Below are 14,664 nucleotides of genomic sequence, written 5' to 3'. Positions count from 1 at the left end.
TGATTGTATTTACTGTCTATTTAAAGTTAGAATGCTAGTAATCAGTGAGGTTATGTTTATTGATCTTAGGTCGACAACCGGGATTTGGATGATAAATTGAAACAAGATGATTCTGAGTCTGATCAATCTGAAAAGAGTAAAATCACGTCTATTAGTCCAACTACTGTCAGCAGTAGAAGAGAGTCTACGTCAAGCCGCAATACTGACGGGAAAGAATCCAAGAAAGATGAGAAATCAACGATTATATTGGACGAAACCAAAAGTGAAGACATTGAGGAGGTTAATTACAAGGAAATGCTTAATAGGTATGTATGAACAAAAAAAGCTAACTTATTATGACACTTGCTGTCAGTGTTCCTATACTTATGACAATTGATGGACTAAGACAGAAAAAAATATCTGCACATTTTTTATCAACACCTTGGAGCCATAACACGAAAAATTGATTGATCTGCACATTTCAGCTTTTAATAAAAATGTTTTAGCCTTGCTTCAGTACTTTAATAATCAGGCCTTGTATGCCCCTTTCACTTCATTTAATTGTTGAAACTTTCCTCTATGTATAAATGTCTGATACAACATTATCTTGCTGAGAAAGGTCTTGACTAGTTCTGATGAAAAAAAAAAAACAAACTTTGTTGGTATTGTCTCTTGTCCTTACAATATAGGTAATTTTGATCTATATTCTTTGAAACAAACCATTTTAAGATGAATGGGGCGAAGATCCCTTAGATGTGGTAAAGACTAAAGTTGATGTCAGTGATTCCTTATTGTAATAGAATATTGTGGATATTGTTAACATACCTATCTCTGACATTGTTTAATAACCAAAAGTTGACAGGTTAACTGACAAAAATTGGTATATTTGAAGTTTTTAAAGTGTCCATATGGTACTTAAGACCTCTACAGACCTACAATTTGTATTTCTAAAAAAATCTTCTATAATTGATTTATACAGATGAAATTAAATAATTAGTTCCCATTATGTTACAACCGCATTGTATCTATTACAGTTTGGAAGGAGCAGCATTCCAATCAAGGCTACCGTTTGACAAAATGTCTTCATTGGAAGCTGAGTGCTTCTCAGATCTCCAGGGTGCCTGTAGCCATGCATTTGTTCAAATCCGGAATAGAATTCTGAAGATGTGGTTTGAAGACCCCAAGAAACAACTTATTCAGGAACATGCAGTTTCAAAAATGGAAGTATGTTTGATCATTTCTTTGTCATTTCTGTGTATAAATAAAAGATGAATTTTATTTATTTATTTGAAACATAATATACAGCATTACAGTCGAAACCAAAGCACTGTACAATTTAGATTATAAAATAGGATTACACAATAAGAAAACAGATCACAATCAACTTTCATCCATCACCTCTCAATACCACAGACACATCTGATACACAGCCATTCATCTACTTGCAAACATATCACAGTCTGGTGCCCATGACAGAAGGAAGTCCAACAGCCTTAGAGCCCGCACAGTCTAAAACAGATTTAAATTATGCTAGTTGGGGGTGTCAAAACTTTTTGATCCAAGGGCCACGGCAAGGCCTTCTCCTACTTCCTTTTTCCAGTCATAAACTAAGGTTGGATTGTGCCCAGAGGTAATAGTATAAAGACCCTTGCTACACATGCCCAGGCTATATTTATTTTAAATAATTTATTAATTTTAAAGGAGTCAATCAATTGCAACATATGATTCTGGAATTGCAGTTAATTAATTTTCAACAATGCTTTACATATTTTAGCCCCCATATAATGGAGACCCAGCTTTAATAATCAGGACACATGCATTTCTGGAGAGACATGGTTTCATAAACTACGGAATCTATGAGCGGCTTACAGCAATACCATCACCTCCCAAAGGAAAGCAGAGGCCTAAAGTCATCATTATTGGAGCAGGTAATCTCAGAATTTTATTATTAGTTTCTATCACATTTACAGTTAAAGAGTTGACAGAAGATGAATGAGTTGTCTATTTAAAAGGAAAGCCAAAATACAACAACTTTATTTTTGGAGCATGTGATGAAAAAGAATATTTAAGTGCTACAGTAAAATTATGACTGCACAAAAGTGGATAAGTTTAAATGGCTTACCTTTGCTGTCTTAAGAGCTCAATTAGATAATTTTGTCACATTGTGGATTATTGAGGTTACATCCAATTCAGCTGATGGATCAAATAGCGCAATGTAATGAAACTCGCATGCGAGTTCTCTCACCATTCTAACTGCACCCTTACTTTGGAAACTTGGCATAAGATTCAAAATATTATAATATTCTGAGATTTATTCTTTGATAAATATTGAGGGCACACCTAACAAAAAAAACATTTATCTAGAGGCATAATTAAATTGTAGTAAGGGCCAAATCATTTCTAAATCGTGAAGGAAATCATCATCATCACTCTTTGGCTGTGAACAAGCAGTACCTTTGACGAGACATGTGGAATGCAAATGTTTCCCCATTCAAAATTATAAATCAGTTTTTTATATACATAATTGCATATAAAAAATTTTTTTCAGGTGTTTCCGGTTTGGCGGCCGCTCGTCAGCTTCAGTCGTTTGGCTGTGAGGTAGTCATACTGGAGGGCAGAGACCGAGTCGGCGGCCGCGTGGTCACCTACAGGAAGGGACCTTATGTTGCCGACTTGGGTAATTGCTATATTTTCGCATCATACTTTTAAGAGGTGTTATTACACGTAGGCCATGCAGGCCTCCTAAATTTCGACCTAGGACTGTCTGTAATGAATTTTTTCATCATACATGGTGGGCGGAAGGGAGGAAAAGTAGGACATAGCGTGCCGCGTGTAAAATTGTCACCCGAGACGAAGGCGATGGTGGCAAACACGCTTGATGGAATGTCCTACGATTCCTCCCGTGGTGCGCATACTATTTTTCTGCTCGACGGAGGCCGAAAGCGTCAAATTCGTTTAGCGCAGTGGACGCTTTCCGCCCGGAGGGCAGAAAATAACTATTTGCCTGACTGCGTCAGAGGAGGGTAATGTTTTTCGAGCGTATGTATGTAACTATGTATACATGTAGGTCCATTTCTTTAGCACGCCCTATAGCCCAAACGGCTGGGCGGTTTTTGACATATGAGGTGTCGTTAAATTATATCAAATGGAAGTTAGTGAAAATAACTCTTTTTTTACTGATGTTGTTACTTTAATGTTATCCTAAGAATTTAAATTATAATGAATACCCTTTGTATTTGCATACCGTTTAAAACAGTTGGAAAAGGTGAAACATATTTCTTTTACACTAACACATGTAATCTTTACACTTTTTCTGCAAATAAATTATTGTTTGTTTGTTTGTTTGTTTGTTTGTAGCAGTCGGGTTTTTGGATTTAAAAATTAATTTAGTTGTTCATCATTAATCAGGCGATGCGGTCCTTAAATCCTAAATTTCTTTCTAGCCTCTTCATCAATGTACTAATTTGTTTATCCTTTAACTTTTCTTATTTTGCAGGTGCCATGGTTGTGACTGGCTTGGGCGGTAACCCAGTGACAACACTGTCAGTTCAGATGAATATGGAACTACATAAGATCAAGCAAAAGTGTCCACTCTACGAAGCTACTGGCAATCAAGTCCCCAAACATAAAGATGAAATGGTAATTGTATTCTGATTCTGAAATTATCATCATCACTGTTTACACACATTCGTCCTCTTAATGCGGATTGTGGTTCGTAAATATAATTTCTAATTACTGTTAAACAGCAATGTACGCGCAAATTGTTACTTTGGATGTTGTGTGTCACAAACGTGATCGAGTTCTTTGCGCAAACCGAATACGAAAGAGAGTCGATGGCTATGGTGTGTGAGTAGGCTATAAGGATATATGAAGGCGAAATGATCCTTTTAATTAAGGGGTCTCTTAGCTAACCTTTAGTCAATTGAGACACATACATTGCATATTAGTTCATGCACCTAAATACCTAAACTAAAAGATCAGTACTTCCACACTAATTTTTAATGAATTTGTAATTTGCAGGTTGAGCGCGAGTTTAACAGACTTCTTGATGCTACATCCTATCTCTCCCATCAAGTAGACTTTAACTACTACAATGACACGCCGGTTTCACTCGGGCAAGCTCTTGAATGGGTCATCAAACTGCAGCAGAAGAACGTGAAACATAAGCAGGTAAAAACGGAACATTATATAAGTCGTTTTAGATGTTTTTTTTTTAATTACTATGAAAATATAACGGTTATATAATAGTGGTGATTCCATATTTTGTCGCATCAAGCCAGCGCAGTTAGATTAGATTATGATGGTATCCCACCTATCCAATTTTTTGGTCCAACGTGTATTTGCGTCTCACATTTTGCTTAATAAGAGGGAGAAACGCAATGAAATTGGACAGGTGGAATACCACCCTGAGACATACTCTAATTACTTTTTATATAAAGATTTAGAAATACCGGTTAACAGCGTATTACGCGAACTTAATAGGAGATTAATTGACCTTAGTGCAGAGCTCTATCCAAGGTGGCCCTCACCTGGAAGATGCCCGGAAAACGGAAACATGGTCGCCCTGAATTTACTTAGCGCCGTTCCGTGGAGCCAGAGTTGGGTGTATTGGGGATGGGGTGGGAGGAGGCTACCCAAGCTGCCCAGGACCGGAGTCAGTGGAAGAAAATGGTTCGAGCCGAGAGTTTTGTATGTTGGTAACACTACCTACCTAGAACTAGTAGACACTTAAGACCATGATACCATCTAACCTTCTAGTCTTTAAGAACGGAACTAGGCCTTCTTGGGATTTGTAAGATTTCCTCATGATGTGTTTCTTCACCGAAGAATGGTAAATATAGATAAATATTTCTACAAAAGTTCTGACAAATTATTCATACAAGGCATCCCACTGCCTATATACATACAATACATGTGACCTCCGGTTTGAAAATCGTATACTTTACCGATCGGCTACCAGTGTTTTATTGAAATATGAATATGAACATTAGTACTTAATAATATGTTTTTCGAACCGAACATGCCATCCTGCAAACAAAGGAACATTAAATCTACAGTAAACATAGAATTTTTCCTTTTATGGTAAAACATTATGACCTTCCTAGTCTTTAATGTTACATTGTCTCGTCTCTATAAATTTCATTAATATAGGCAGCATCAAAAGATGCTTAGCAGGTGAGGTGTTCAAAATTACCTACAGAAGCTTTTATGGACTCAACAATAAGTAAATTTTGAAGTACTTAGTTCATTTTGAACTTGTTACTCGCATAGCAACTTCTACTGCTGACTCTATTTACCATAGTCGACATAATTAATTTACCTTTCGTAAACCTTATTACAACCATATAAGGGTGGAATCACATCTATCAGCATCGAGCCGCATTTTGTTTATGAGAAATCGCTCATTAGTATTAAGATGCGTATTTATCCGAAAGCTGAAAGCATGCGTACGCATCTTTATACTAACGATCGATTTCTCATACACAAAAAATGGCTCGATGCTGTTACATATGAGCCCACCATTGGGCCTATGGATGGTCGGTTAAATATAAATAAATATTATAGGGACATGCTTACACAAACTGACTAAGTCCCACGGTAAGTTCAAGAAGGATTGTGTTGTGGGTACTCATACAATGATATATTTATATATATATTATACAAATACCTAGAAAACATCCATGACTCGGGACCGAATATCTGTGCTAATCTCGCAAATGCCCTTACCGAGATTCGAACCCAGGACCATCGGCTTCATAAGCAGGGTCACTACCCACTAGGCCTGACTGGTCGTCAGTTGAAGTATTGCTATTGTTTCATGAATAATTTTACAATCAAATAATTATGTTTGTTTTAACAGATTCAACAACTGAAAGCGGTCATCACTCTACAAGAGAAGCTAAAGGCTAATATAAATAAGTAAGTATTGATTTACGCTGTGTAACTTCTGTGTTTAAGAAGGAATGTTGTTAAGGCCACAATATGTAATTACAGTCTGCGTGTCTCTCATTCATGGCATCATGGCTTTAAACATGTTGAAGCTTAATGTCTTTTCAAATACCCTTAAACTGTGTTCATTGTCAATGACAATAGAGAGTGTTACTGCAATGTTCTGCCGCCAGAATGCAGGACTAGCACAATCTGTAAACAATAGACTAACTTTTGTAAATCGTTTTTTGTCAAGGTTTCACAGCTTGTTATGAATAAATATGAAATTGATGCATCAAGGCGGTTTTTTTACTGTTTGTGCTAGTGGTGCCCCCTACGCATTATCTTGCGTAATATTCAATATTATATTAAACTTTGCAGTCACCAGGTAGGTTTCCTGCTTTATTTTTTTTAATGTCATGCGATGCCATCTTTAATGGATAAAAAACCCTTTAAGAACAAGGTTCTATAAGCACCTGTAAAATGTTATACATATTTGTTCACAAGGGATTCCAACCAAACACCTTTCGCTAGTACAGTAAGTTGTAGATATAACTGATGAGGGTCAGTCAAACGAGTGTCTATGCATTGACAGTTATCTCTGCAGCTTATCTGTACATAGAATTCAAGAGCCATGTAAGTAAGTCATTTTTCACATGACTGTTACCAAAATAACTATTGATTATATTTAATAAATATGTAGGTAAATAACATGTGTGAAATGTCTCTCTATGCAGGATGTCTGACGTTCAAGAGTTACTCAAGTCAATGAAGATCGAAAAGGAAGCTTTGCTTGTAGAAAAAACAAAACTGGCCGCTGGGGACGCAAGCATCTTGCAAGAGTTCAATCTCCGCCGCCTCAACCGAGAGATGAAGCAATTGTGTAATGAATACGACTCACTGGTTACTCAAAATCAGAGTATTGAAGATAAGTTGACACAGCTCGAGACCAATCCCCCAAGGTAATTATAATTCCACCTGGCAACCTCGATTTAAGCGCTTTACACACCTTACTTAATTCAGTAACTGACGACAGGGACGCAGCAATAAGTAGAAGTGAGATGCAGTTGAATGTTTACCCCTTAATCTTTGTGATACTTGTAATCTACGTGAGGTAGGTTAAGGTTTTACCACTTAACTGAGGTGATTGACCAATGATTTACTATAACTGAAGATAGGTTACAGGCGTTCCAAAATTGGAGCGCTTACCTGAGTGTGATTGTGACAAATTGTACAAGATGCCTTAAGTCGCATCTAGGCAAGCGAGAGATGTGCACGTGCTAACGAGCTCCCGCTCACCGAAAGAGAAAGAAACAAGCTCACATTTAATAAAAAATAACGGATTTCTTCGTATGTATAGAAATGAACAAGGAAGTATTTTTTGTGCTTCATGTATGAGTATATCTTATCTATAGTTATATAATTGTGATTAGCAAGAAGTTAGTAAGTTATGGACAAGTTGAAGGCTTGGCTGCAAGAAGCTGATTGTATTGTCTTAAGTAATAATGTAATTTCTAAACTAGGTGTAGTCCAAAACCCAACTACCATATACTAGAAAACCACTGCGTAACTTATTTACCAACCGCCTGACATATGTGGTAGACTTAGATCCTAGGGATGTATCACACGGCGAATTTTTGCAGCGATTCGTTAACGAGATTATGGCGATGCAAAATCGTGTTTACGCATGCGAGGGTATACCTATGGCATAGCCACTTAACACATTCACTGCCAGACAAAAAACGGCGCACTACCCCAGAAACCGGTGGTCTATAGCTGCGTACAAAACAACCCGCCCAGCGGGTTGTCCGGCATCTGAGCAAAGTTCACGAGCGCCCACCAGTTGGGTTCCCGGCAGTGAATGTGTTAAACGCTGCAAGAAGTCGACGGTTGCTACCTCTCTTAGGTACTAAATTGGTGTGAGAGTGCCATTGTGTTGTGACCTTAATATTCAATAGGTACATATTAAGGGTCGGTTGCACCAAAATATCTGTCACCGTTAAAGCGTTTGCAAAATTTTATTGTATGGGATGTTTCATAGATCTCTGCTGCGTGACGTTGATCAGTCTGTTAACTGCGGTTGGTGCAACTGGCCCTTAGTGATTCCTCCGTTGCAATCTACAGTTCCAATTTGTTCCAGCTCCGTCTACCTGTCGGTGAGAGACCGCCAGATCCTGGACTGGCATTTCGCGAACCTCGAGTTCGCGAACGCCACGCCGCTGGGCAACCTGTCGCTGAAGCACTGGGACCAGGACGATGACTTCGAGTTCACCGGCAACCATTTAACAGGTATTTTGGAATTGTAACTATATAACTTCCGTGCGACTCGAACATACTAAAATTATATATATTAAACGGGTAACTCACGTATTATTTTGTCGAATTGCTCGATATATTTCGATCCGTTTTGCTGCGCAGCGTGTACGTTATACAATATGTTGTAATTTGTTAAGTTTCATCTGCGACCGCGACCGACGATAGACAAGACAGTGGCCGTGTCTAAAGCTTAGAACACTGCGATTAATTTCTTGCGGTTTCAGTCGAATTTATTGCAATCACACTTTTTGGCCGTAGTAGGTACTTACTCCGGAATACATCTATATTCGTGCTGATCGGCACAAAATATGGTCCATCAAAGGCTGTATGAGGACGGATTGATAACTTTCCGAAATGAAGACAAAAAACTAAAAATTTTTTGGTCGCTTCTGGGGTAGACACCTCATTTGGTCTCGATTCCCGGGACCCGCCATTGACGCTTTGTCGTCTTCGTATGAAATCATCTACCCAAGTGCGGAAGGTACTAAAAGAAGGTTTGGATTGGATCCCCTTATTACACGATGCAACACGGTTTTAATTTGAATTCCCGTTTTTTCTTTTAAAACTCAAAACTGAATGACAACTTGATCCTCCGTTTGCTCAATTTTCATGAAAATGGTAAACCTACTCACTTTAAACCTCAATATTTTTTTGGAACACAAATAAACATTTTTTTTTGAATGATTGCAAATTACGATACAGAAGGAATTTTTATCATTATTTTAAATCTTAATTGTCGTTTCGGTTTTTTATCAACCCACCTTCGTATCCGTCGGCGGTCAGCGACTTTTTTTTTTATAATTTCGTTAGCCCTTCTCGAGGGCGTCCTGCCCGGCACTTTCAGGTTTTTCTTAGCCTCTTTAGGTCCTTAATGCCTCAACGGCGAGGCTTTCTTCCTTTATTCAAGCTTTAAAAGAGTATCATTCTTCAAAGAAATTAATTTGCGTCAAATACTGTCGGGATTACTATGCATGCAAATATTGCCACTTTATGTGTCAAATTTTAGTGCAGATACTGGGAACTGCTTCAAAGCTTCGAAGATTTGACCTGAACGAACTGTCTCATTGAAAGCTTTATAAAAATCAATAGGTCCGGTGTTCACCAATTCAAGATCCAAAATATCCATCCACCTATTTAAACGGCCAAGCCATTATTTTTAAACCAAGGTGGTGGGATAATATGCTCATAATTATAAACAAATTTAAAGTTGAAGTTTATAATTTACATAGAACGAAGAAAAAATCATGAGGCTGGTTGAAATCAATGGTTTTGGAAATTCTTTTCAAAATGATGATGATGAAGGAACTTATACATAGTTTGCAGTAGACTTATGGGACGATAGTTTTCTATGCCGGTAGGATCACCTTTTTTAGGGTTCCGTAGTCAACTAGGAACCCTTATAGTTTCGCCATGTCCGTCTGTCTGTCTGTCTGTCCGAGGCTTTGCTCCGTGGTCGTTAGTGCTAGAAAGCTGAAATTTGGCATGGATATATAAATCAATAAAGCCGACAAAGTCGTACAATAAAATCTAAAAATTTAATTTTTTTAGGGTACCTCCCCTACACGTAAAGTGGGGGTGAAATTTTTTTTTCGCTTCAACTCTAGAGTGTGGGGTATCGTTGGAAAGGTCTTTCAAAACTAATAGGGGTTTTCAAGAAACATTTGTTGATAAAGTGAATATATACGGAGATAATCGCTCCGAAAGAAAAAAAAAATGTGTCCCCCCCCTCTAACTTTTGAACCATAGGTCCAAAAAATATGAAAAAAATCGTGGAAGTAGAGCTTAAGAAAAACATTAAATGAAAACTATAGCGGACATGATCAGTTTAGCTGTTTTTGAGTTATCGCAAAAAGTTTTCCCTTCATTACTATGAAGACTTACTTTAATTAGGTACTGATTATGCAAATTTGCCTATTTGTTTAACTCGGGTGAAAGGTACCGTTTCATCCCTTGGTTAACAATTTACTATACTTTAAGCTCCAGTTTAGCTTATTGTGACGGAAGAGTAACTACGGAACCCTACACTGAGCGTGGCCCGACATGCTCTTGGCCGGTTTTATACAGTAGGGTTAGTTATTGAAGTCTGCCAGTCCTTCGGTATTATTTGTTTCTGGAGTATGTCGTTGAATATTTGTGTTAGGGTTGGCGTCAAAGGATCTATACAGGCGCGGATACAAGGGGGGGGGGGCATAGGGGCAATGGCCCCCCCGTAAAACCCTGGCTCTCACATTACTAAATTGAGTAAATTTTTTTTACCTTATTTTCTGTGCAAAAATATATGATTTTCTCAAAATGCCCCCCCCCTAAGCCAAATCTTGTATCCGCGCCTGGATCTATAATGGCTTAAGGATGTCGTTCGATATTCCGTCACTTCCCGGTGATTTCAGAGCTTTCAGACGTAGTATAGCGCTGCGTACTTCACTTTCAGGTAGGGGTGGGATAGTGTTTCTTTTGTCATATTTGGTAGAGTTGTTATAGCCATAATTGATGATGCCGGTTTTTGATAGAGCTTTTTATAAAAATCCGATGCAATTGTTATTATTTCTTCTCTAATTGATTTTTGTATATTTCGTGCTTTTAAGTTGATAATCCAATATTTTGTTGTGTCTAATTTCTTTTTTGCTCTCTTTATAGACGCCCTTTTTTCCAGCTCTCTTTCTATAATTTTATATCGCCTTTCCTTTGTATGACGTTTTATTTGTTTTTTGATAAGTCGATATAGAGCAGTTAATCGATTTTTATCCTGCCTTGTTTTATTTTCCTTATATTTTAATTTTTTTTTTTCCGTAGTCAAGTTCTCTATGTAGGGTGTGAGTAAGAAGCGCTTTTCTTTGCTTTTACCCGGCAATTTGCTTACGGATGTTTTAATGTTTTGGACCAAATTTTCGTAGTTTGATTATATATTCGTGTGTTCTTGATGTTGTAACTGTGTAAAATATTTCTAAGTGATTTTTGCTCCATAGGGTGACATTGGCTCTTCGTACTCGGTTTTATGTGGGATCTTGAGCTTTTTACCATATGCATGGAGAGTGTGGCTCTTATTAGCCAAATTATTTTTTTGTTTTTCCGTCTGGTGAGACCCAGGTCCATTTTATACCACGGCGGTGGCAAACAAGCATACGGCCCGCCTGATGGTAAGCAGTCACCGTAGCCTATGGACGCCTGCAACTCCAGAGGTATTACATGCGCGTTGCCGACCCTTTAAAAACAAGTAGGTACACTCCTTTTTTGAAGAATCCAATACTGTATACACTCGGGAAAACCTCGGCAGGGAGCTCACAGAGGAGAATCAGCCGGAGCGTCCGCGGGAGGAAATTCCTCTTAAACCGCACAGTGCGCGACTATTTAGGCTCTAGGGTATGAGGATAAACACCCTGCCGACGGCGAGCGGTGCGGTGACAGAAACAATTCTTAAGAGTACAGGCCATTGTACGAGCGATATAACACACACAAGGAGGCAAGGTCTCTCCTTAGACTTAAAGGTTCAATGCCGCTTGTGAGTTTGAGATCGTCGACGATTCGTACAGCGCGCTTTTGGACTGAGTCGAAGGGTCCAAGCTGGCATCCGATGCTCCTGCCCATCTATTTTTATTATATTTTTGAAGAATGTGTTCATTACATATGACTATATTTGAAAACCGACTGGTTTTCAAAACAAAAGTGTCCATTGCCCAGTAAACGTGTTGTCTTCCCTAGTTGTTTTGCCTATATTTGCGTTAAAATCGCCCATTACCATCAAATCTTTGTTAGACCTTTCTAAAGCTTAACGGATTTCTTGGTAGAAGTCATCCACGGCTTCGTTACTGTAGCTTCCTGTGCATAGCGTTGCAATTTAGTAGTCGCTCTACTACCAAGTTGTATGTCCAAGCGCATTACTCTATCAGAGATGGTTATGATATCAAGTATATTGAGCTTTAATTCTTTTTTAACGAGAATTCCTACTCCGTTCCTTCCTTTTCTCTTACCACAATAAATAAAAAGTCACATTTTAGTATTTTTGTTAGTAGTTTTGTTTTGTTTTTTTGACTTCTGATAAGCATATGTCTCAATCCTGTAAATCTTGCTTCATTTGCTAGAGATCTCACATTAAATGTACTTATAAGTAGTTTTAGGCATTAGTTACTTTTTGGCGTCCGATTGCGTCTAAAGATCTGACGTTTGTTGTTACAATGATTAAGTTATTTTTATAGAGTTGTGTTTTTATTATTAAGTATTTATTACATGTTTTAGTACGATTTGTGTTTTCTACAATTGTTTTGTGCCCTTTTACATACTAATAATTGCTTCAGCCTATTTACATCAAATTCGGTAACTAGCTATCCAACCGCTGTATCGTTTCAGATAGTTATGCATAAATTATGCATATCTGGGGGTTTATTAGTGTAGCCCAGACACAAGGCAGCTGTGACGGAATAACGGGCAGCGTAAGTGATGCAAACGTGAAGGGCGAAGATGACATTAATGTGGTATTAGGTTAGGTATGAGAATAAGAACATCGATAGTTGTTGAAGATACTTAGTCAGGTCATAAGTTCTGACAAAAAGATTATTACTCGTAAATAAGCTATGGGTACAGATCCATTATTATTCATTTATATGGGTAGAACGCTTATTTAATGCTGAATTATTTACAATATAATAATTTAACGTAATTTGCTGTCTCAGTTTTTAGCGCAACTCCTCTATTTATTAATGGGGAGGGATAAGTTTATGGTATATGTAAAAAAAATTACGATATGTTGTTGAAGAATTAGTTAATGCAAAAAAAACTGGACGGAATCATTCATCTCCTCAAAAAAAAAACCGGTGCTGTTAAGGTAAAATTGGTTGTCACGACGAGAGTTGTCTCAAGTAAATGAATTTTTTCCCTGTTACTAATGTCCATAAGCCTTCTATTCAGTATAACATTTAAAACTATGTTATGTCTCAATAAAGTTCGCTAGATGTTATCAAAATTAGTCTGCTTAAAATAATATCAAATTCATAAACTTCATTTAGCTGCGCACCCTTACCCGCAGTATGGGTAAGTGTGCGCATTTTGAGCTGATTGAATTAGAGAGATTTTTCTCCGGAGTGTCAAGATTTTATAGGTTATTTCTTGATTTAATTATTACCAGTGATTGCATTTTCCGGTGCAACACCGTGGGATACCAAGTAGAAAACGTAATCTAGATATGACCAACATTCCCGGATTTCGTTTGAAAAAAAAAATATCGATATGATAGGTATACTTAGATAGGCAGCTCAAATTACGAATATACTCGTAAACTAAATCTTTATCAATGCATTGAATATTCTTTACTTTAATTTAATGTAAACCTGTGCAGTATTTTTAGTAGATATCCATAAAAACAAAACTTCTATTTTTAATGAATTTAATGATGAACTATGTTTTTTTTATTTATGTACCCAAATTTTGTATTTAATACCCAAAGGGTATTTGATACCAAGGTCAGTTTTAAACAGAGTTTTACAACCTATCTTTTGTAATTTTTGCAAGTACATATATCGAAATTGCATATTAATAAACGCCCTGGCGGCATCCTAGGTTAGGTATTTTATAATGTGCTTGTTTGCATTTTTTTTTAATATTTTGGTATTTTATTATTATATGCATATTATAAAAAAATCTTTACCTAAGAGTTAAGATGAATAAAGAAAATACTAACGCTTATTATATGCACAATGCACATACACTTATTTTCCGAAATTATTTATAAAAATTTACTGAATGTAAAGCCAGTAATTTATTCAACAATATAAGTTGTGGAATCCCGGGGTATATCCATATTAGTATAATGTTTGAGGTCATTCACCCCGTGTTGCACCGGGAAATCCGATCACTGGTCATAACGGTTAAAGATGACTTTGGTAATTGTGTTGTATTGTATCTTTGTGTTGTTGGGTGTCCATGATTGTAGATACTCAGTTTTCCTTACCAAAAAGTTAAATAACAGAAAAGAAGCGTGATTGTTTTTATTCATTAACATTTACTGATTGTGTAGGCTGTAGTCCTGCTCACGTCTCATGAATTATTCTGTATATGTTATATATTAACACTAAATATTTATTACATAGGTATAATAGAGAATTATCTCTTTTTATAAAACTGCACAACGTTAATATTCAAGTTTTCACTTCTGCCGGCACTCCTGGAGTGCAACCCGATTTTTTTTTACAAAAATCGTTGCTTCAGAGCGTAGTCGGGATATTTTCACACTAGAAAGCTCTAAAATTAGTCTATTCCTGAGATTTACCTTTAGGAGATTTAACACCCTGATTTCATCACGTATGACTAAATGTGATGATGATAATGAAATGTACTTTGTTTCGAAATTAGTATTTGATTAACCTTTGGTTAACATTACTGACCCCCACTGATAGTCCATGGGAAATCTACATAAACCAACACAATTTGCAAATTATAATCCTAATGAGGCTT

At 37.1% G+C, this 14,664-nt stretch overlaps 1 protein-coding gene across 2 annotated transcripts in view; it reads left to right on the top strand.

Moving 5' to 3' along the window:
* LOC133522764 (lysine-specific histone demethylase 1A) overlaps nt 1-14,664 on the top strand; it is a 441,475-nt gene that overhangs the window by 463 nt on the left and 426,348 nt on the right. The window contains exons 2-10 of one of the 2 annotated variants that reach the window (XM_061858206.1): nt 70-305; nt 1,014-1,203; nt 1,754-1,907; nt 2,528-2,656; nt 3,476-3,618; nt 4,000-4,149; nt 5,840-5,898; nt 6,645-6,869; nt 8,048-8,196. In XM_061858206.1, coding sequence (XP_061714190.1) covers nt 70-305; nt 1,014-1,203; nt 1,754-1,907; nt 2,528-2,656; nt 3,476-3,618; nt 4,000-4,149; nt 5,840-5,898; nt 6,645-6,869; nt 8,048-8,196 — 1,435 coding nt within the window. Of the gene's footprint in view, nt 1-69; nt 306-348; nt 669-1,013; nt 1,204-1,753; nt 1,908-2,527; nt 2,657-3,475; nt 3,619-3,999; nt 4,150-5,839; nt 5,899-6,644; nt 6,870-8,047; nt 8,197-14,664 lie in introns of those variants that run through there. The other variant, XM_061858207.1, reaches the window with a different exon arrangement.

The sequence above is a fragment of the Cydia pomonella genome, chromosome 11 (genome assembly GCF_033807575.1).
Source record: "Cydia pomonella isolate Wapato2018A chromosome 11, ilCydPomo1, whole genome shotgun sequence".
Classification (NCBI taxonomy): domain Eukaryota; kingdom Metazoa; phylum Arthropoda; class Insecta; order Lepidoptera; family Tortricidae; genus Cydia; species Cydia pomonella.
The sequence above is the reverse complement of the archived record's forward strand: the minus strand, read 5'-3'. Positions and strand labels throughout refer to the sequence as shown.